General features: G+C 40.3%; 1 protein-coding gene across 1 annotated transcript in view; it reads left to right on the forward strand.

Moving 5' to 3' along the window:
- THOC2 (THO complex subunit 2) overlaps positions 1–19,735 on the forward strand; it is a 194,010-nt gene that overhangs the window by 118,732 nt on the left and 55,543 nt on the right. Inside the window, exons 29-33 of the mRNA XM_089677206.1 lie at positions 574–758; positions 1,847–1,949; positions 6,699–7,135; positions 14,397–14,455; positions 15,935–15,970. Of these exons, the coding sequence (XP_089533332.1) occupies positions 574–758; positions 1,847–1,949; positions 6,699–7,135; positions 14,397–14,455; positions 15,935–15,970 (820 nt within the window). The remainder of the gene's footprint in view (positions 1–573; positions 759–1,846; positions 1,950–6,698; positions 7,136–14,396; positions 14,456–15,934; positions 15,971–19,735) is intronic.

A 19,735-nucleotide genomic window follows, 5' to 3' on the forward strand; every position in this document is an offset into this window, starting at 1 on the left:
AAAGATTATAACCCTTAAATTTTAGTGAGCAGGTACCTTCATGACACCAAGACAAAATACTTGATATATTGGTGTATGTAATATTGTATGTAGGAAAGCACCCACCTCTAATTTCTGGTGAGCTTATTAATATCAATACATAACCGCTATACGCAACAGAATTTGTGTTTTGAGTTCTTTGCTCTCTAGAGTTCTTAAAAATGTATTCCAGTCTCATAACAAATTTTAGGTGATGTTTATTGAAAAAAGTTTTCAATTCTACAGTTAGAAAAAACAAAGAACGGCAGTCTTACAGTATGCCCTTCTCTACTGAAATACTTTGCTAAATATGTTTCTACACTGAAAGGATTAACTTTAGAAAGTTTTGCAGAAAAAAATTAAATCAAATGCTTAAGGTAGATTGCTCTATTTACTGTATACAGTGATTCAGAAAATTTGTACTTTTTGGGATCTTTTCACTTTAAGGATGCCATGAGTTTCAAAATAGAGAGAACAGTTTTACACAAGGCCTCACAGGAATTATATTTAGTGCATGAATATCTTGCTGTATTTAACACTTTGTGCGAATTGCAGCTACTCTGGACAGTTGAAAAGCAGGAAACCTTTCATGGTACCTGAAAATGAATTTCATCACAAAGATCCTCCTGCCAGGAGTGTCATTCCAGCTCAAGTACAGAATGGTCCAGGAACTGTCAGCCAATCTGTGTCAGTCATGGTAAACGCACTTAAGCCTGATGAAAGCACTGCTGAGGATGCTGGTTAGTATTGGTTTTCGGATTCTTTAGTTTCTATTAGTTTTGCTGAAAATTGTCTTTGTTGTTAAAAGCTGTCACAAACCTGGGCAAATCAAACTGAGTATATTATGAAAGAGAGAACAGATTTTGTTATGAAACCATTTGGCCAGGTACTAATCACCTTTTTGCAGTGCAAGGTGTAATTGATATTAAACACACACTTATTAATTTACATTGTCCCTTCTCTTTCTGTATATGGATAATGGCACTGTAATTATTTTAATAAGAATAAAAGTACCTTTTTCCTATACTTCTGCCACATGACCTAGCTCTTTCCCAGTCTATCTGCAGAGAAACCGTGGCAGGAGGAGCTTCTATTCCTCTGCTTGTGGTCACATGTTCAAAATAAAAAAAACAGCCTTTTGGGATACAGAGTAAAAATAATCTCAATAAACTGTTTTAAATTGTCATACAAATATATATTTGAAATCTAATCTTAATTTTTGGCAATAACATGATATTGGTGGATTTCTGCCAGGCACAGGCTGTGTTACGCCCATCCAGTCTGTGTCTTAAAATTACAAGGAGCAGAAGCGTCCATCAATCTATATGTAATATCCTACCCCCCATTATGTTTAGATGGTTGGTGGGCATGGAGAAGGAGGGAGAGATGTCATTTACCATTGTGTATACGCCCACATGTGTAACTCTATAGTCACATGGGCTGCTCAGATGTAATGGGGAGGAAATACTCCGCATAGAAACTCACTGAAAACGGAGCATGTGCACTAGCTGCCACCACTGCTCTGCAGAATCCCCAACTGCATTGGGGACATGATCAAAAGGGGGAGATAGAGAACAGTAAGATTGACCAGGTTTTTTGCAGAATCCATGAAACACATCCCGTTGTTAGTAGTGAGTATGAACAGCATGTAATACAGCTTTTGTTGATAGTTAATGTTGTGTTTAGTGACTCTTTCAATAACAAAACCCTAATTGGCGTCTCCCTATCTCCATTTCCATAGATAATTTGCTATTGTGTTACTGAAATAAAATATCAGTTTTCTAAGATGTTTAGTATTGTAATGTGTGGATTTTTTCCCAAATCACAGAAAAATTAAAAGAAAAATCTCAGAGTGCTGCAAAAGTTGTCACCAAGGCTGCTAGTACAACACCAAAAGTTGCTGCAAACAATGGAAATAGCTCTTCCAACAGGTATGTATTCTGTACATTGTTCAGTGGTTTGTTCTTTATGTATACAAACTTTGTGCTATACCTGTGGCCAGTGTGGTACTTATTGTGCAGCCTTTGGGCAGCTGCAGCCAGTAAATGTTTTCTCCCTGAGTATGTACGCAGACCTGATCAATTGTAATTGTTTGAGAAGAGGTCCTGGAATATGATGTGGAAAGATCTTGGAAATTCCTGCCCTCTCCCTCTCTGAGTCCCTTCCCTGTGCTAATGAGAACAAAGAAAGCACTGGCAACATATGTACACTACAAACCTCTGCATGATGCTATTGTACCCACCTTACCAGAATGGTTGCATTGTATTGAGCAAAACTCAAACGAAGGAGATTATTAATTATACTGGCTTCTGCTAGTTAAAGGCTTTGTTTTTTTTAATGTGTTCCAATTTTTCTCTGTTGGCCACTGCTTTCTTTTTTTATTTTATATTCTTTCTTTTTTTTTATTTATTTCCTACCCCTACTCAGATTTATGAATTCACACTGGATCTGACTTTGAAATCGTGGGACTTCACTTGAAGTCGCACAGTTTCAAAGTTGGATGGCGGTGCGACTTAAAGCACAGATTTCTATGCAAGTCGCACCCTAAATCAGGAAAAGTAGGGCAGGATTGGCCAAATCGCATAAGTCACATCAGTGTGAACAGGGGCTTAAGGAAATCAAGGCTTTTAAAAAATGGATGGTTACAATGTTTAAATAAACTCTTTTTTCAGAAACTTTGACTAACAGGGTGTTGCTTGTAATCAGTGACCCACCCTAAATTCAGTTTATATAATGCCTCTGTCATCCACATACAGTTCAACAGAGAGGACTTGCCATATTGTCAGCAAGTCAGTATCAAAGTGGTATTAAAATTGAAACCAAAAGTTTAATTTATTGCAGCTTAGAAATCATTAGATGGCTGTTTTCTTTTTTAAGCTTTTTTTCCCGTTTTCACCTGGTGATCGGACATTAACACCACCTGGGTTAGGGTGTCTACCCTTTGGATGAAGGAGCAACAGAGACACCTTTGGACAGCAGAATTTTCAGTTTGGGGGGAGGGGGCATTTGGGGGAGTCTAGTGTTAGATGTACTAGCAGATTTAGATAAACTAACAAGTAGGGATGCACCAAAATTTCGGTGGCCGAAACGTTTCGGCCAGAAACACCCCTTTCGGCCTGTCTTCCAATAAGAGAGCACCGATTTACAGGTGCCGAAAAAACCCACCCCTCGCTGCTGCCTTTCGCCGCTGCTTGGTAGTTCTCAGCCTTACCTGAGAAACCATCAAACGATCCTGGCACTGAGCATAGAGATTAGTGAAGGAAAGATGGCCTCCACTCATCTCTATGCCCTTGGAGGACCGGAGAGATGTCACTTCCGGTTCAGGACAATTTTTTTTTTTTTTTATAGCACTAGATCAATACTTTTTTTGATCTAATGCAATACATTGCAGAAGAGAGATGTGGGGTCTTAATGACCCCATATATCTCCATGAAGTGGACCTGTCACTATTTCTATCACAATGCATGCATTCCTTGTGATAAGAATAAAAGTGATTACAATTTTTTTTTAAGGCACAGTGCAAAAAAACCAAACCAAAAAAAATGAAATAATTAAAAAAAAAGTTTAGCATGCCCGTCCCCCCGTGCCCGCATGTAGTGGTGAATGCAGATGTAGGCCATGACCACATATGTAAACGGTGTTCAAACCACACACGTGAGGTATCGCCACGAATATCAGAGCAAGAGTAATAATTCTCGCACTAGACCTCCTCTGTAACACTACTAACTTGTAGAAATTTGTAAAGCATCACCCTAGAGATCCGCAGTTTCATGCCGTTCCACAAGCGTGCGCAGTTTCAATGCGTGACATGTTGGGTATCTATTTACTCGCCGTAACATCCTCGTTCATATTTTACAAACAATTGGGATATATTGTGTTTATTTTTTTTGTTTGTTTTTTAATCAGTGTATTTTTTTCCAAAAAATATATATTAATTTTTAAAAATTGCGCATTTCGGTTTTCAGCCAAGTGCATTTTGAATTTTTGATTTCAGTTTCAGCACCAGACGTTTCATTTAGGTGCACCACTACTAACAAGCAGTTACAGCAACTTGTATTCCTTTTGGGATAAAGCTTTTGCATAAACAAATAAAATCTGACTATTGTAAGCACACCTGTCAGTTCAAAATGGTTTGTCTCAAACCTCTTACTGCTACAACTGCAGGACAGCTTGTTCTGAAAAGCACACTGGCTAGGTCACTAGGTGAAAATAAAAGAAAAAAGTCTAAAGACTACAAATGCACCTATTACATCTAAGAATTGGTAAACTGCAGTTTAATATTGGTTTGTTCTTGAGTTAAATAGAACTTTAAATTGCACTTTTTGTTGCTACTGCTTGCTTTTACCTCAGAATCTGAATTCATTCCTAATAAAACTGCTCATCTTTGATGTGGTGAGTGGAGGATTAGCTACACACATTTTTAATTTACCAAGAAGGTAAATTATTTGGATCGGATGCCAATTCACCAAAATGGCCCCAAAATTGGGCAAAAACCATTTTTCCCCAACCAACCATTGTGTGCTGCAGTGCAAATGGGTTGCCTTTAGTGTGGTGAAAATTAATGTCACTTCAGTACATTAGTGCAACACCGTGCACTGTAATAGATAGATAGGAATGGCTCCTTTTAAAGCTGGTATTATAGTTGCCAACACCCTTTTTTTTTTTTTCTTTAAAGTGATACTAAGCACACAATGTTTAATTGCCATAATCCCTGTATTTATGAAAAAAAGAAAAAAAATCTGAGCACGTTATTCGATCATTGTTTAGAGGTCATGTGACAATTCTCAGGTCTTTCCTGTCCTCAGGAAAAATTCTGAAGAAAGAGTTTCTAGTACTCTGAGAATTAAAATATATAATAGCAACAACGTGTTTTTTAAATCTTGTTACAGATCTGTTTCAAAGCCGATATGTTTTGTGGTTTTTTTTTTTTTTTTTTTGCAATAACATGGTATAGGTGGATTTTAAGTTGACTGGAAATAGCTATCACTTTGTTCACACTGTAAAAAGATCTGGATTAGGTTCTGCCAATTACAGGCTGTGTCACAGACCTCCAAGCCCGTGTCTGTGGTCTGTATGTGCTGTGACTAACAGGGAGGTGAAGTCTGCATCAATTATCTTCCATCCCGCCCCATAGTGTTTAGCAATATGAGGACATGTAGGAGGAGGCAAGGGGGAGTGTCACTTACCCATATGTGACTCTATAGTCATATGGGATGCACCGATGAGAAAAAAAGGAAATGAACAGATTAGAGGGGCATTGAGACTGGCACATGCTCAGTAGATGTTAACAGCTGCTCCACACAATCTCAGGCTGCAGTGGGGACACAAGCAAAGAGGGAAGGACAGTGAACAGTGAGATCAACCAGGATTTTTGTAGTCTACAAAAAAGAAATCTTGTGGATGAGTGAGTATGAACACATTGTAAATATAGCATGTATTGACAGTTTAAGATTATTTGTTGTTTAGTAATACTTAATTCCCCACTCTTCTTCTTTGTCTTTGTCCAACAAATGCCTTAAACCAGAGCCACAGATTGGCTATTTCAATGCAACCAACGGTGGGTGTAAGGAGTTTAGAATTTGTCTGTCCAGGAGATGTATAAGCTGCCTGAGCCTTTTGTTCTCGTTTTTACACATATGTTAAAATGCACGTTTTAGACCTGAAGACTTCTCCAAGTGAAACCTCACTTGAAAAGGAAAGTTTTGCTTATCCGCCTCCTTTTCCTCTCCTGTTAATTTTATTTTTTTTCTTCTGGTTGTGGGCACCTATTTCTAACAGGTACCTGCTCCCACTTTTGCCAAGCAGAATGGACACATAGATATCAAACATCTCCCCCCAAAAAATGTACGCCTTCCACCCCCCCCCCCCCAGAAAAAAATCGAGCACTAATCTTCACACTTACCCCCAAGCATACATTTCCTTTAAAAGCCAAAGTTCTCCCCAAAACAAAAATTCCCCTCTTTCAGTACAGCTCCCTCCTTCCAGTTCAGATCATCTCCTTCTCCAAATCCTTCTTCTAACCAAAAATCCTATACCCCTCAAATTTCCCCTCTGAGCATAAGTCCTCTCACCTCTCCAAACTCCTGCCCCCTCCAACTCCCTTTCCCCCAATCTTTTCTCTTGTCATTAATTTCCCCCAGGTCATCCCTAATAGCACAAATCTTACCCCACCCCCCAGTCCCCCTTCCTAACAGAAATCCACCCTCCTAGTACAAATCCCCCCCCCCTCCAAATCCCCCATTCTATCACAACCCCCCAAATCCCCACCTCACCCAGGGCATCTGTACCTCCCCTGTACCCTCTTGTCCCGGCCCTGCCAAATTTGTGAAGCCTCAAAAATGTGTATTTTTTACTAAAATATAGGTTTTATAAACATTAGTGCAGTTATGGTGTTACAATAAATAATTGCAGCTGCCACCAGCAGGGTCTCTTCCCTGCTTTCAGAAAATGTTTTGTGGGTTTTAAGTAGTCTTTAGGCCTAAAATGTGCATTTTTTTTAACATGCATAAAAAATTTTTTTCCAGAAGCAAAAAGATGAGACACATCAAATATACAGAAAGCATTTTCCTAATATGGAAAATGGTATCTAGAAACTGCAATAAACCACTGTTAGAATGTGTTTTAAACAAATCTTGTGCAACTTGGTGTGGTAAGTTAATTTAAAATTTTTGCCTTTTTAGCAAACTTATTAAAGAAAAAGAAGAAAAAGATAAAATTGTTAAAGAAAAAGAGAAAGACAAGAAAGAGAAGACTCCAGCTGCCCCACAAGAGACCAAGGCACCAGGAAAGGATGGCAAAGATAAAGTAAAGGAAGATCGGGCAAATAAAGATGAAAAGCTGAGAGATGTCAAAGAAAAGACACCGAAATCTGATAAAGAAAAGGAGAAACTCAAGAAAGAAGAAAAATCTCAGAAGGAAGAAAAATCTAAAGCTACCACGATTGGTACTGAGGCAAAACTGGCTGCAGACAAAGAAAGAGAGAAGGAGCCCTCTAAAGAGCGAGATTTACTGAAGGAGTCAAAAACAAAGGAAAGCTCTAAAGGTGGAGATAAAACAGCCGTAGCTGGGTCCTTGAAGTCACCTGTTCCCCGATCTGACACATCGGAGTCTGAGAGGGGTATGATTTTTTTCTTTATGTAATAATCTTCAAGGTTATAGTAAAGCTTCAGTGTTATATTGTTACTACTGATGAAGGTTGATAATGCTTATTGTGTAATACTGCCCTTGTTAACCGCTTCCCATCCGCCCTATAGCAGGTATACTGGTACAGGGCGGCATGGGTGTGCAAAATCACGTGTGTGTATATATACGTGATTTTGTATTTCCAGGTTGGGGGCTCGCCTGCACCCTACCTGCGCTGCCATTTTTGCCTGTCAATCACGGGTCCTGGCCGGTGATTACTTGCCAGCGCCCGGTGATTGCCGAGGATCTCCAACTGAGGGGGGGGGGGGAGAACTGTTGGTAAACAAAACAGTTCTCCTCCCTGTCAACTCCTGCACACTGCTTTAAATAGATGTGCACAGCCATGCAAAGCAGCGTGCTTACAGTGAAGCATACAGACACCGCCCCATAGTAAAACACACCCAGCACACAGTTAACCCTTTGATCGCCCCAGATGTTAACCCCTTTTTGCCCAGTGCCATTAGTACAGTGTCATTGCTTTTTATTAGTAATGATCACTGTATTGGTGTCACTGGGGATGTCAGTGACACCAAGTCACTTCCCCCCAGTGTTAGAATGCCCGCCACAGTCCTGCTATAAGTCGCTGATCTAGCTGCCATTACTAGTAAAAATGAAAAAAAAATAAAATAAATCCCAGTATATATACCGCCATTTGTAAACGATCTAACTGTCACGTAAACCAATTAGTTTACACGTATTGGGATTTTTTTTTTTTTAGCAAAGATATGTAGTAGAATACATTTTGGCCTTTATGAAGAAATTTAATTTTTTACTGGACATGTTTAATAGCAAAAAGTCAAAAATATTGTTTTTTTTCTCAAAATTGTTGGTCTTTTTTTTTTTTTTTATAGCATAAAAAATGCACAGGCGATCAAATACCACCTAAAGAAAGCTCAATTTGTGGGAAAAAAGGACGTAAATTTCACTTGGGTGCAGCACTGCATGACTGCACAATTTTCAGTTTAAGTAACGCAGCGCCGTAATGCAAAAAATGGCCTGGTCAGGAAGGGGCGTAAATCCTCTGGAGTGGTTAACATGCCGTGGATAGCTAACAATGTACCGTATTTATTCGAGTATAACGCGCAAAATTTTCTACCAAAAAAAGAAATCAAAGTTTGGGTGCGCGTTATAAACGAGGGCTGGGGTGGGGTGACGCAGTGGCGGCCGATCCATTGAGGGCGCAGGCGCTCACTGTACGCGAGGGCGAAGAAAAAAAAACTTCCCCTGTGCCGGCCCCGCCCCTTTAAGGGGCGGCGAAAACAGGGGATCGTTTTTTTTTTTCTACGTCCCCTCGTCGCGTACAGTGGGCGGCCCGAACTGGCGAGATGCACTGGTGGGGTGACGCAGTGGCGGCCGGTCCATTGAGGGCGCAGGCGCTCACTGTACACGAGGGCGAAGAAAAAAAAAACGTCCCCTGTGCCGGCCCCGCCCCTTTAAGGGGCGGCGAAAACAGGGGATCGGTTTTTTTTTTCTATGTCCCCTCGTCGCGTACAGTGGGCGGCCCGAACTGGCGAGATACACTGGGGGTGAGAATTCTTATCCGCTGTAACATATGGTCGCCTCTTCATTTCCTTTCCTCGCCTTGCCCACACGTTACGGTAAGCATTGCTGTTTTGCTGTTTTGCACAATTCAGTGTTCTTCATATTTTTGGTTCTTCAAAAAGTGAAACAAAATTTTATACCGATTTTTAATCGAAAATTAGGGGTGCGCATTATACACGTGTGCGCGTTATACTCGAATAAATAAGGTAACTGTATTTCTTTCTCATCCTTTTGAGGAATCAGGTTATACTGCTGCCCACAGTAAACTGTGGAAAACTGGCAAACAGACAGAATTTAGCTCATCCCCTGTACAAACCTCGACACACCCGCCCCCCCCTTTTTGGACACCTTTTTGTCTTTTTTTTTTTCTCCCCACGGAGACTTCAATTAAGATTCCTCATTACACCACTGCTTAAGTTGGTCTCTACCCAGCAGCTGTCTGCATAGGTGTTTTTCCAGCAAAAGCTTTGAGGACCGTACCTGGACCCGACTGGACGTGCCGTGCTAGCCTGAAATGTGACCTTCAGGCACTGAGCTTTGCATTGTGGCAGTTTCCAGACTTTAGTTTGCTGTGGAACGCTTTCCAGGCCCAGAACACCAGGTGCAACCCTCTCCCTGAGTTAAGGCTCATTCACACCAAGTCCATTGAGCTGTGTTGATCTGCATATATATCGATGTAGGGGAACATAGAAAACAATTGTTTTCTTTGTGCCATGTTCACACCATATATGTTCAGTGGTGTGCACGTTACATTGGGTAATTCGTGGGCTGTTGTGAACAATCACATCTTGAGTAAGGGCATTGGCGCTGAAGCATCAGAAGCTACCTGTTTGCACCACTGGGTGCCTTTTCACATTTCTCACCACTGCTGGTTTTAAAGTGATGTTCTGTAAAGTTGAGAGACCGAGTACAGAGTTCACCTGCTTGGTGCACTGCGAGCAAGCCTGGAGAGAGTACCATCTTGCTGATGTTCCTGCTTCTGAAGCTCCACATGGAACTTAGGTTTGCAGTCTGTTTCAACCAATTCCCTGTATTACCACTGCACAGATGCAACATGTCTTTGCTAAGACACAAAGATGACAGTACCACTGCTACAAACAACCTTTGCCCATACTCCCCTAGGGGTTCTGGTGGTGTTTACCTGATATCCCCAGAAGGACCTGACATCTGTGATCTGGATTCTTGGGTCCCTGTTATAGGGTCTTTATCATCTTGAGTCTTCCTCTGCACCATCAGGAAATGCCTCCCTCATGTTCACAGGAGCCACTCAGGACTGCTTGTGCTTATCTGCTGGGATCTTTGTCTGCAATGGATCTAAGTGAAATTTGGCACCATTCCCTTCAGAGTCTGTCTCTTACCCTGTTGAGCCTCAAATTTAACTGGGGCGTGGCTTCTGGTAACATCTGTGATATAGAGTCACAACAGTCTCTCTGTTTTTGAGGCACTGCAGTCTCCTTCCATTGACTCAGATTTACAGAAGGTTGTTCAAACCTTATCCATGAAGTGCATATTAACCTACATGTAGAAGATCAGCCACTCTTCCAGACCTTTTGGTTCTTTTAGAATTCCTACTGCTACAAAGGTATTTCCAATACACCCACTATTTGGGTTGTTTCTTCTTCTGTGGACTGTAATCACCCTGAATGGTATGGACCACACTTGAGAATAAGTCAGAGCTTTCCCCTTCAAGAGGTTTTGAAGATCTGCTGTCTTTCTACTGTAGATACACCCGTGACCCACCTTTAAAGGAACCCTACTAAACTGGTTTAGGGCGAGTTCACCTTTTGGTATCCCAGTGACAGGCACTTTGTACCTCATAAAGTCCCAGTTTGATGAGTCCTGCCCTATGTTGCCTCAACAGGGATGCTTCACTGCTTGGTTAGGTCATGTTTCATAGAGTGGTTGTATCTAAGGATTATCTAATCTGATTGGACATTAAGGGATGTTGTCTTTTCAGACCTGTTCTGGACATCATTATTAGCAATGGACAGGTGGCCAGCGTGTGCTCCTGCCTCATCAGAGGAAATCTGTGGAGGGTTTGGTGGAATCCCACTCCTCTTCATCTGCTTCAGTATTAGGTACCTGTAGGACTTCAGAGCATAACTCCCATTTCGCCTGTAGAGGCTGAAGTCAGAGATCAATTAATAACTCAAATAAACCTTTGGGATGATGATACAAAAGTTCTGCAAGTGAGGGAGTGTTTGAACATCCAGCTGGGTCCTTGAGTCATTTCCTCCCTGACATTTACACACCCTTCTGTCTAGCTCTTGTTACGCCTCACACTCCTTGTACTACTGCTATTCAGTTTCTAGATTTCTACCCTATCTGGGTTTCTACTTCCTTTTACAGGTGAATCCTTTATACTTGGATGCTGTTTAAGCTCTCGTGCTACCTAGTACACGTATCTGCTCCCTGACCTACAAGGTCAACCTGGACTAGTTTCTGCTGTTCCCTATCACAACAAGAACTTGGCCCTGCAGATTTCTTATGAGGCTACAGCTGTTTCTTGAAGCATAGTACTAGTGTGACTACCCTAGTTCCTATTTCTGGTGTCTCTATTGTGCGATGTTCAGATTAACTTCCTTTAAAAGAGTCAATCGTTGGATGCTTGAACCCTTCTGAAGGTCCTAACATCTGCAAGATTTGACCAGATAGGGTCTCCCAGGTGCCAACTGATGGTAGCTTTCAGCAACCAGAGCACAAGGTATACTCTCAGGAAATTTGCCACACCTGCAACTGCTTGAATACTAGAAAATATCAGAACAGTGACTGCATCTGATAGGACATTCTTGAAATCTACTATTCTCATCTTTTCCACCCCTGCAACCCCCTTCTCTTCCAGCTGATATAAATGCAGAAGAGTCATATATGTATGCAATTTCACAAGTAACTCATGTTTTTAGCCTGGAGAGGTGGGGGTTTAAAAATGAGTAAACCTTTATTTTTGTGAAAGAATTGACTGGCTTCTGTGTTGTCCCAAGCTATATTTTTTTTTGGGGGGAGATGGGACAAAATTGTTAGCGCTTCTGACAAGTTTGTATTGCTTTTTTTTTCACCTCCTTCCTGTCTGATATTCAAAACCATCAAAACCATGTGCTTGCTTGGTTGCATAGACACTTAACCTAAACCTCAACAAAACAAATAGGACTCAAAATTAAACACACTTGATTATACACAAGGGTCTTCTATGGTTGATAATGCACATCTTTTATCCTTAGTATTGATAACCCAATGAAACTGGGTGTCAAAGAGAGCTGCTGTTTAACCTTTCGTTAGCTTTTACATTATTTTCAAACACTGACACAGGGTGGATTTGATTTAAATCACTAGTCAGTAAGGCTTGATTTAAATCCTAGTTTTCTACATAGACTAATTCTTGCTGGTATAACTTTAATATGCAAGTAGATGAAGATTTTTAGAATAACTTTTCATATTAGTTTTTTTATCCCCAGTTTAATAGGTTAATCATTCATATTTGGACAACTTTTCTGTTGTACTTAGGAAGGAGAAAAATAATCATTACCTTAATAAAACAATTTAAATAGATTTATTCCACTGAAACAATAACATTACAGCATATGTTATTTGCTTAAACAAACATCCATGTTTGTTAACTAATTTGGCTAAACAAAATATATGTTCATGTCCAAAGTCCGGCCCGCGGGCCATTTACGGCCCGAGGGTCGGTTTAATACGGCCCTCCATGTCAGTGTGTCAGTGTGTCTTATGGAGCGAATATGGAGCGGCCGGTCCAGTATTTCCACCACGGCCGTGTCAGAATACCGGGCCGGCCGCTCAGCTCTGCAGCGGGACCTTACCTGTTCCTCTATCCAGCGGCGCGCTGTCTTCCCGGCTTCTGTAGCGTGGGCGCTGGGCATGACAGCCGGGTGCCAAGTGCGCATGCGCAAGAAGCGGTGCTTTTTGTGAATGGTAAGGCGGTACCTGGGACACATGACAGATCCCAGAAGCCGCCGGACCAATCACAAAGCGCAAGTGCTTCTCGCTCATGCGCACTGGGCACCCGGCTGTCAATCCGAGCGCCATTACAGAAGCCGGGAAGACAGCGCGCGGCTGGATCCAGGCATAGGTAAGATCAAAGAACAACTGCGGAAGTAAGAGCGGGTACCTGTCAAATTCAGGTACCCGCTCCCCACCTCCCCAAAGGTCAGCAGTCATCTGTACTGTCCGCAGTCTCTGGTCATCCCTGTGCTGTCCGCAGTCTCTGGTCATCCCTGTGCTGTCCGCAGTCTCTGGTCATCCCTGTGCTGTCCGCAGTCTCTGGTCATCCCTGTGCTGTCCGCAGTCTCTGGTCATCCCTGTGCTGTCCGCAGTCTCTGGTCATCCCTGTGCTGTCCGCAGTCTCTGGTCATCCCTGTGCTGTCCGCAGTCTCTGGTCATCCCTGTGCTGTCCGCAGTCTCTGGTCATCCCTGTGCTGTCCGCAGTCTCTGGTCATCCCTGTGCTGTCCGCAGTCTCTGGTCATCTCCTGTACTGTGTCTGCAGTCCATTAGTTCAGAATTTTTTTTTTTCCTGTTTTCTGCCTCTAAAACCTAGGTGCGTCTTATGGTCAGGTGCGTCTTATACGACGAAAAATACGGTAACTTGGCATAAAATAATTTATTTGCATTTAAATTGTAATGGTTCAAAGAATGTTTGGAAAAATGTTCGGCCCTCCACCATGTTCACTTCATCCAATCTGGCCCTCTTTGAAAAAAGTTTGGACACCCCTGGCTTAAACAAACATCCATGTTTGTTAACTAATTTGGCTAAACAAAATATATATATTTTAAGAAACTTAGACTATCAGCCCCTTCCTCCTCACACTTCGTTTCACTTTGTGCAGATCTATTCCACTCCAAACAATCAGAAAAATATTGTTTCTATTCTATTCACTGAACTTCTTGAAACTTAGCACTGAGGGGGTTGATTCTGTATTCATAGGTTTGTAGAAGTTAGGATTAAGGTCTTTTTCTTAACTCTGTTCATGTTATAACATTTTTGCTGTGAAGAAGAGGCATGTGATCTCCGCTGAGTCAAATTCAGTTTTGAGAACTGCAAAAGTAAACCAAGCATCTGTGATAATATCTTGTAGGCAGAGAAACTGCCCAATAATCCTACAAAAACCTCTGGAAGAGCATGACGTTGTGAATGGATTAATGGAATTTATTTACCAAAAAAATTAAACATATACAGCCTTATTCTACATTATTAAAAAACTAATCTTTATTTCATGATGGAATAACCTTTGGATGGCAATATATTTTCCTCAAAAAGCAATTTATTAAAAAAAAATCCGATTTAAATCAGAAAAATCCGACTTAAATAAAAAAAATCCATTTTTTTTTTCTCCTTTAAAAATCATTGATTTTTATCCACCCTGCTCTGACACACACACACACACACACACACACACACACACACACACACACACACACACACACACACACACACACACACACACACACACACACACACGTTTATCCTGTGGGCAGAATGTCAGTCCCTGTAAACCGCAACTGATTAGTTGTTTTCCTTTTTTAGGCTGACTTGAGTTTAAAGACATACATTTTATTTTTTTGTAATGCCATGTTTTATTTGAGATTATTTGGTCCACTTACATTTTGCTTGCTTTTTTTCTGTTTTTCTTTTTTACAGAACAAAAACGCCGCAAAATTGATACGCATTCTTCTCCATCACATTCCTCAGCAGTAAAGGTTAGTATAGCATGAGGAAGGCTGTATCCATAATAGGCTAACCTGTGTGGAATACAAGAGTCCATCTTCCTTCAAGTTGGGTGCCAATAGTCTGCTGGAAAATCGCTGGAGGTTTTTTGTTTCCTTTATTTTTTGTTGATATTTTTGTATTTTGAAATTACCCTGTATGGACTCTATTTTTTTTACAAAGTATTTTTCTAAAATCCTCAAAACAATATGCTCAATCTTCAAGGACCTAGCAGTCAAATATATTTTTGTACATAGAGTGAAAGTGAAAATTTGCGCAAGAGAGCTTTTTCCAAAGTGCCTCAATATTTCTAAGCAGTCAGTTTTTTTATTCTATAAGTGAGTGAAAAACCTTCAAGCAAACCTTCAAGATAAGTCGTGGAAAGTTGTTTTTTGGTTTTTTGTTTCAAAGTTTTTATTCCTTTTAATTTCTGGAAGAGAGCAATGAAGATCGTATTTGGATCCTGTGGGAATATAAAGAGTATGTCCTGCATTCCTCAGAGCTTCATCTGCTGAAATGTGCCTTCAAGGATAGGATCCCGAATGGTTCTACAGTAAAGTCTGATGATCAACCAACGTGCCTGTCGTAGCGGTGTAATACGAAAAAGCATGCGGCTTCTGTTAGTTGTATCCTGGAAAGTGTATAAATCCCATTACCTGTTGATCCCTGCATCACAAAATAAAGCAGATTTGGCAGCTGTATATTCATCTTCTCACCAAGTCAAGAGCAGTCCCTTGGCCGTCAAGCATCACTATGTCAAGTGCATAGGCTGCAGTGAAGACTGGGTGGCTATGTCCATGCACCCTTTGCTCCTTATACTGTTTGATGTTCCATGTCATTAGGATCTATTTTTATATTTTTTCCCTTCTGTGATGAGCCACTAAAACTGTAAGTGCCCCACTTCTGTCCAGGAACATGGATTGCCAAGATGTGCCTTGCAACTGTCATTGGATTCAGCACTTTTTTCATTTTTGTTTTTCTCTTTTGCTATTTTGGTAAGGTAATATGGTTTGATAGAACACACTTGATTACACATTGGACTTCTATAGACGATATCACATTGTACATTTAATTTAATAAATCTTAAAAACCCTCAACGTTGGCTACCCAATGAAACTGGGTGCCAAAGAGCTGCAGTTTAACCTTGGGTAGCTTTTTCACCTTTTTTTTCTTTTTTTTTGTTTATTTGTTTTTAAATTAAACACACCTCTTTTTTTTATTACATTATATTTATTTTTTCTTTTTTTATAGAATGGGACACAGGTTTTATTTCTATGTAATGCATATTTAATTAGTTTTATTATAGTATATAGCTGTTTCCATGTTGATTTTTTTGTTCAGTATTAACAGCATCAAAAGATTTATTCCCTCCCCACTCTCAAAGGAGTAGCTGTTTTGTCAAGGTCACAACCATGGCCCTGGTTACTGACAACTATGCCAGCTTACGTGTCATCTCCATTCATTTTCTACAGGAGAGCCTCAGTGAATTTAAGGACTCTTCAGCAAAGGTTTGAACTACTTATATCATATTGTAATTCTCTGTCTAATATTAATATAGTTTTATCCATGTATTAGATGTCTATTATGTGGTTTAAATATTGACACAATATATTCAAATTTATAGAATACATTTGAATAAATGTATATTATAGAATAGACAGTATTTATTTTTACTGTTAACTCTTTTTACTTGTATCTTTCTAAAAGCCCATCTCTCCTAGACCAGGGGTGGGCAACTGTGGCCCTCCAGCTGTTGTAGAACTACAATTCCCATGAGGCATTGCAAAACTGACAGTTACAAGCATGACTCCCCAAGGCAGAGGCATGATGGAACTTATAGTTCACCAACAGCTGGAGGACCACAGTTGCCCACCCCTGTCCTAGACCATTCAAAATACTAACCTTGTAGACCTTCAATCTGAAGTGTGTGTGTGTACTGCTGCTTTGTAGGATCCCAGTACTTGTGAGCTGCACAGACTTCAGTGGCTCATAAGTCTTTGCAGCTCACCATCGCTGATGCAGGAGGCTCATGGAAAGCGGATGTAAATACATGTGCAGCAAGCTGCTAGAAGCTGATGCACATACTTTTCTCATCTGAGGTCTGTGTATTTGTGAGAGGTACCAGAATAGTAATCTTCAGAGATTAGGAAAAGAATCTAGTGCGCCCACACCCTTTTTTTTAAATCTTTGCCATTCAGACCTCACTCTAATTCAAGGTTTCCTTTTGAATTTAAAATTAAATGGCACTGATGGGGTAATGTCTCCAGGGTTCTGCTTGAATTAGAGAGCTGTCTAAATAATGGTGGGTAACAGGACAGGATAAATATTTCACCCAACTCCTGTTTGTGAAGCAATGACATAGGAAAAAAAAGGTTCAAAGGGAAACCTCTAAAAAGGGATGTGACTTCCATTCATATTGATTCAGATCAGTAAATGGAAAGAAACCAAACAGCTCACTAACTCTGGTTAGGTAGCTCACATGCAAGCAGGCCTCAGGATTATTGCTCAGGACCAAAAGGAGCGGCATACCAAGTACCTTTTAAAGGATTCCAAAACTACTTTAATGACTCGCAAGGCAGCCAACGTATTTTAGGAGCCAAGTATGCCCCCCCTTATGGAATTAGTATCCGTTTATACAGAGTGCCTAAAACCAGCATGAACAAGACCAGAAAACAGTCTTGCATAGAAGGTTCACATTATTTTTGAGTATAATAAATCATGATTTAATGGTGTAATAATGTAATATCAATCATAATAATAATGTGAAATGTGTGGGGCACCGAAATTAAAATTCTGGTGCCAAAACCAAAAATTCCGAATGTACTTGGCTGAAAACCGAAACCAAATGTCTGCGTATGTGGGGGTGGGGAGGCTCAAATGTTGTTGTTTTTTTTTTTTTTTTTTTTTGTAATTTCTTTTTACTTTTAATGTGTGTTTTTTTTAACTTATGATTTTATTGCTATCATATAGGGGACCAATAGTTCCCTATGTGATAACATATCAGAGACGTGTCCTCTTTGTAGCGAGGGAGGGGTAGGAGGGGGTGGGGGAAGTGTGTGCAAGGAGGGGGCAGATGAGGAGCAGTGTATACAGTGAGGGAGCAGCGTGTACACTCGGGCTCCCTCACTTGCGGCTGTTGATTGTCATTGCCAGGTTTTAAATTTTTCTTCACCATAATTCCAAGAAGGAGCTGTCATTTGCCCCACCGCTAAAGTAAAGAGAGGCGGGGTCGTCCAGTTACATTACCTAGTGACCCCGCCCCTTTGTTTACGTTAGTTGTGGGGCAAATTACAGCTCCTTCAAGAAATTTCGGTGCATCCCTGTGAAAATATAAGAATAAACCAACATATAATCAAGGTGCTTTAGTAAAAACAAGAGCACTGATAAAAACGGCTACAACTTACATTGACAGAAATGTTCATTAGCAATAGCAAATATGAAACTAGAAGAATTATTGCACCTTGGGAATAACCTCTAAGTAAAATAAAAATTTTCTCTACAATACTAATAAGTAGACAAATGTATAAAACTGGACAAACACTGCTATTTTAGGCAGTGGATAACAACATTATCAATGGTATTTGAAAGCATTGAAAGAACTGCTTTGCCTGAGATGTAGTGCTAAAGTGTTTTGAACATCTTTCTGAGTTACTATTGTATGAATTTAAACTGGCTCTCCTTTGGTTTGAGCTAGAAAAAGAGAAATCTCTGTGCTGTAATGTACCTAATCCCTTGCAACCTTAAACTTTTTTTTTGGTTGAATTTTTAAGATCGCTTTTTACGTGTGTTGTACACATTTTATCTTTTACCCAGTTAAAATTTGTTTGGGCATAAAAACAAAACCTATTTCGTGAATCTATCAAAAAATGCTGTAAGTAGAGAAAAATACCCATAAATCTGCCATAAATCCAGTAAGCTTGTAACTTCTCTTGTCAGCTGACACAATAGTGCCTTTGCTGCTTTGAAATCTCAAGCAGTGTCAGCCTGTCTGGATTTCTCTCTTGCAGGACATCCCTCTCAGCTTTCTCTCCTAATATGAGCAAGTGCTGTTCTGTTGTCCAGCAGGAGTGAACTATGAAAATTGCTTGAGTTTTCACTGCAGGAAAGGTAGGGTTGTCAGCCCAAGCAGAAAGTTAGGAGCTCATTGTACTGACAGGATCAACAGGTTTATCTTAGTCTTGTACAGGACACCGGCATCTTATTCGAGCACATATACAGTTCCTTGGTTTTTCTACTTGCAGTTTTTTTTTCTTTAAGTCACAACATGGGAGATGTGAATATATTGCTTAGATGTTCCAAACATGTTTTGCCACACACAATTTTTTAACATTATTTATTAAACTAAGGCAGGCCATAGAGGTGCAATTATTTTTGTTTAACCAGCGAGGTAAATTAAAAATATGATTTGATTCCTCCATCAATACAGTTCGTGTTGATGGGGGAATCCCTCCCATGGAGCTATCGTATTCTGACAGCGGGGAGAGTTCCCCACTGTCAAAATACAATGACCAGTGTTGCCAGCTATGGTTCACAGATTGAGTGGGAAAAAAAAAACCTGACAGGCTGGTTATACAGAAGTCGATTGAGAGATTGACCTCTGTACAACCAGCCTCCCCATAGATGGATTGAAATTCGGCCAGTCTTTGCTGAAATGGACAAGTTTTGATCCATCTGCCCCGGCTTTAGAGCATTTTTAACAGAGTGTGTGTGACCTCAAGGTGATAATTTGTAACGGCCTTGAAAACTTTGTTGGAAATGCAGTGGAAACACAGGTGTCATATTGAGCAGGTGAACTTCTGTAGGCTGCTATGGTATTGTAGCTTATATTCTTGCAGAATAATTTAGGCATTCCAGTTTATTATTAGCATGTTTTACAGTTGCAGTGTGTGGAGTTTTTAAGATGATGTTAAACATCAATATTGGATTTGAAAAGATCACATAGATCTTATTAGGATGGTGACCATACATTCATTGTTATGTGCCAGCTATGTATCAGGTATGCTTCTCTGTCCATATCAGGCAGGTAATATAATTGGGTATGTTCTGACTGCAGATTATTTTGCTGTGCCATGACTGAAACAATTGTGAAATGTCAGAAAACCAAATTCCAGGCAACAGCTAAACATGTAGTTAAAGAGAACGGATAATGTAACACAGCCATAACATTTTTTTAAATTTTTTTTTACTAATCATTAAAGTGGAACTTTACTCAGAAAATTAAGCCCGGCTAGATCACTTTTGCATGTATAGCTATGTAAAACATTACAAATAAG

Source organism: Staurois parvus, unplaced genomic scaffold, assembly GCF_062004578.1.
Source record: "Staurois parvus isolate SC_StPar_1 unplaced genomic scaffold, SC_StPar_1.0 ptg000181l, whole genome shotgun sequence".
NCBI lineage: Eukaryota > Metazoa > Chordata > Amphibia > Anura > Ranidae > Staurois > Staurois parvus.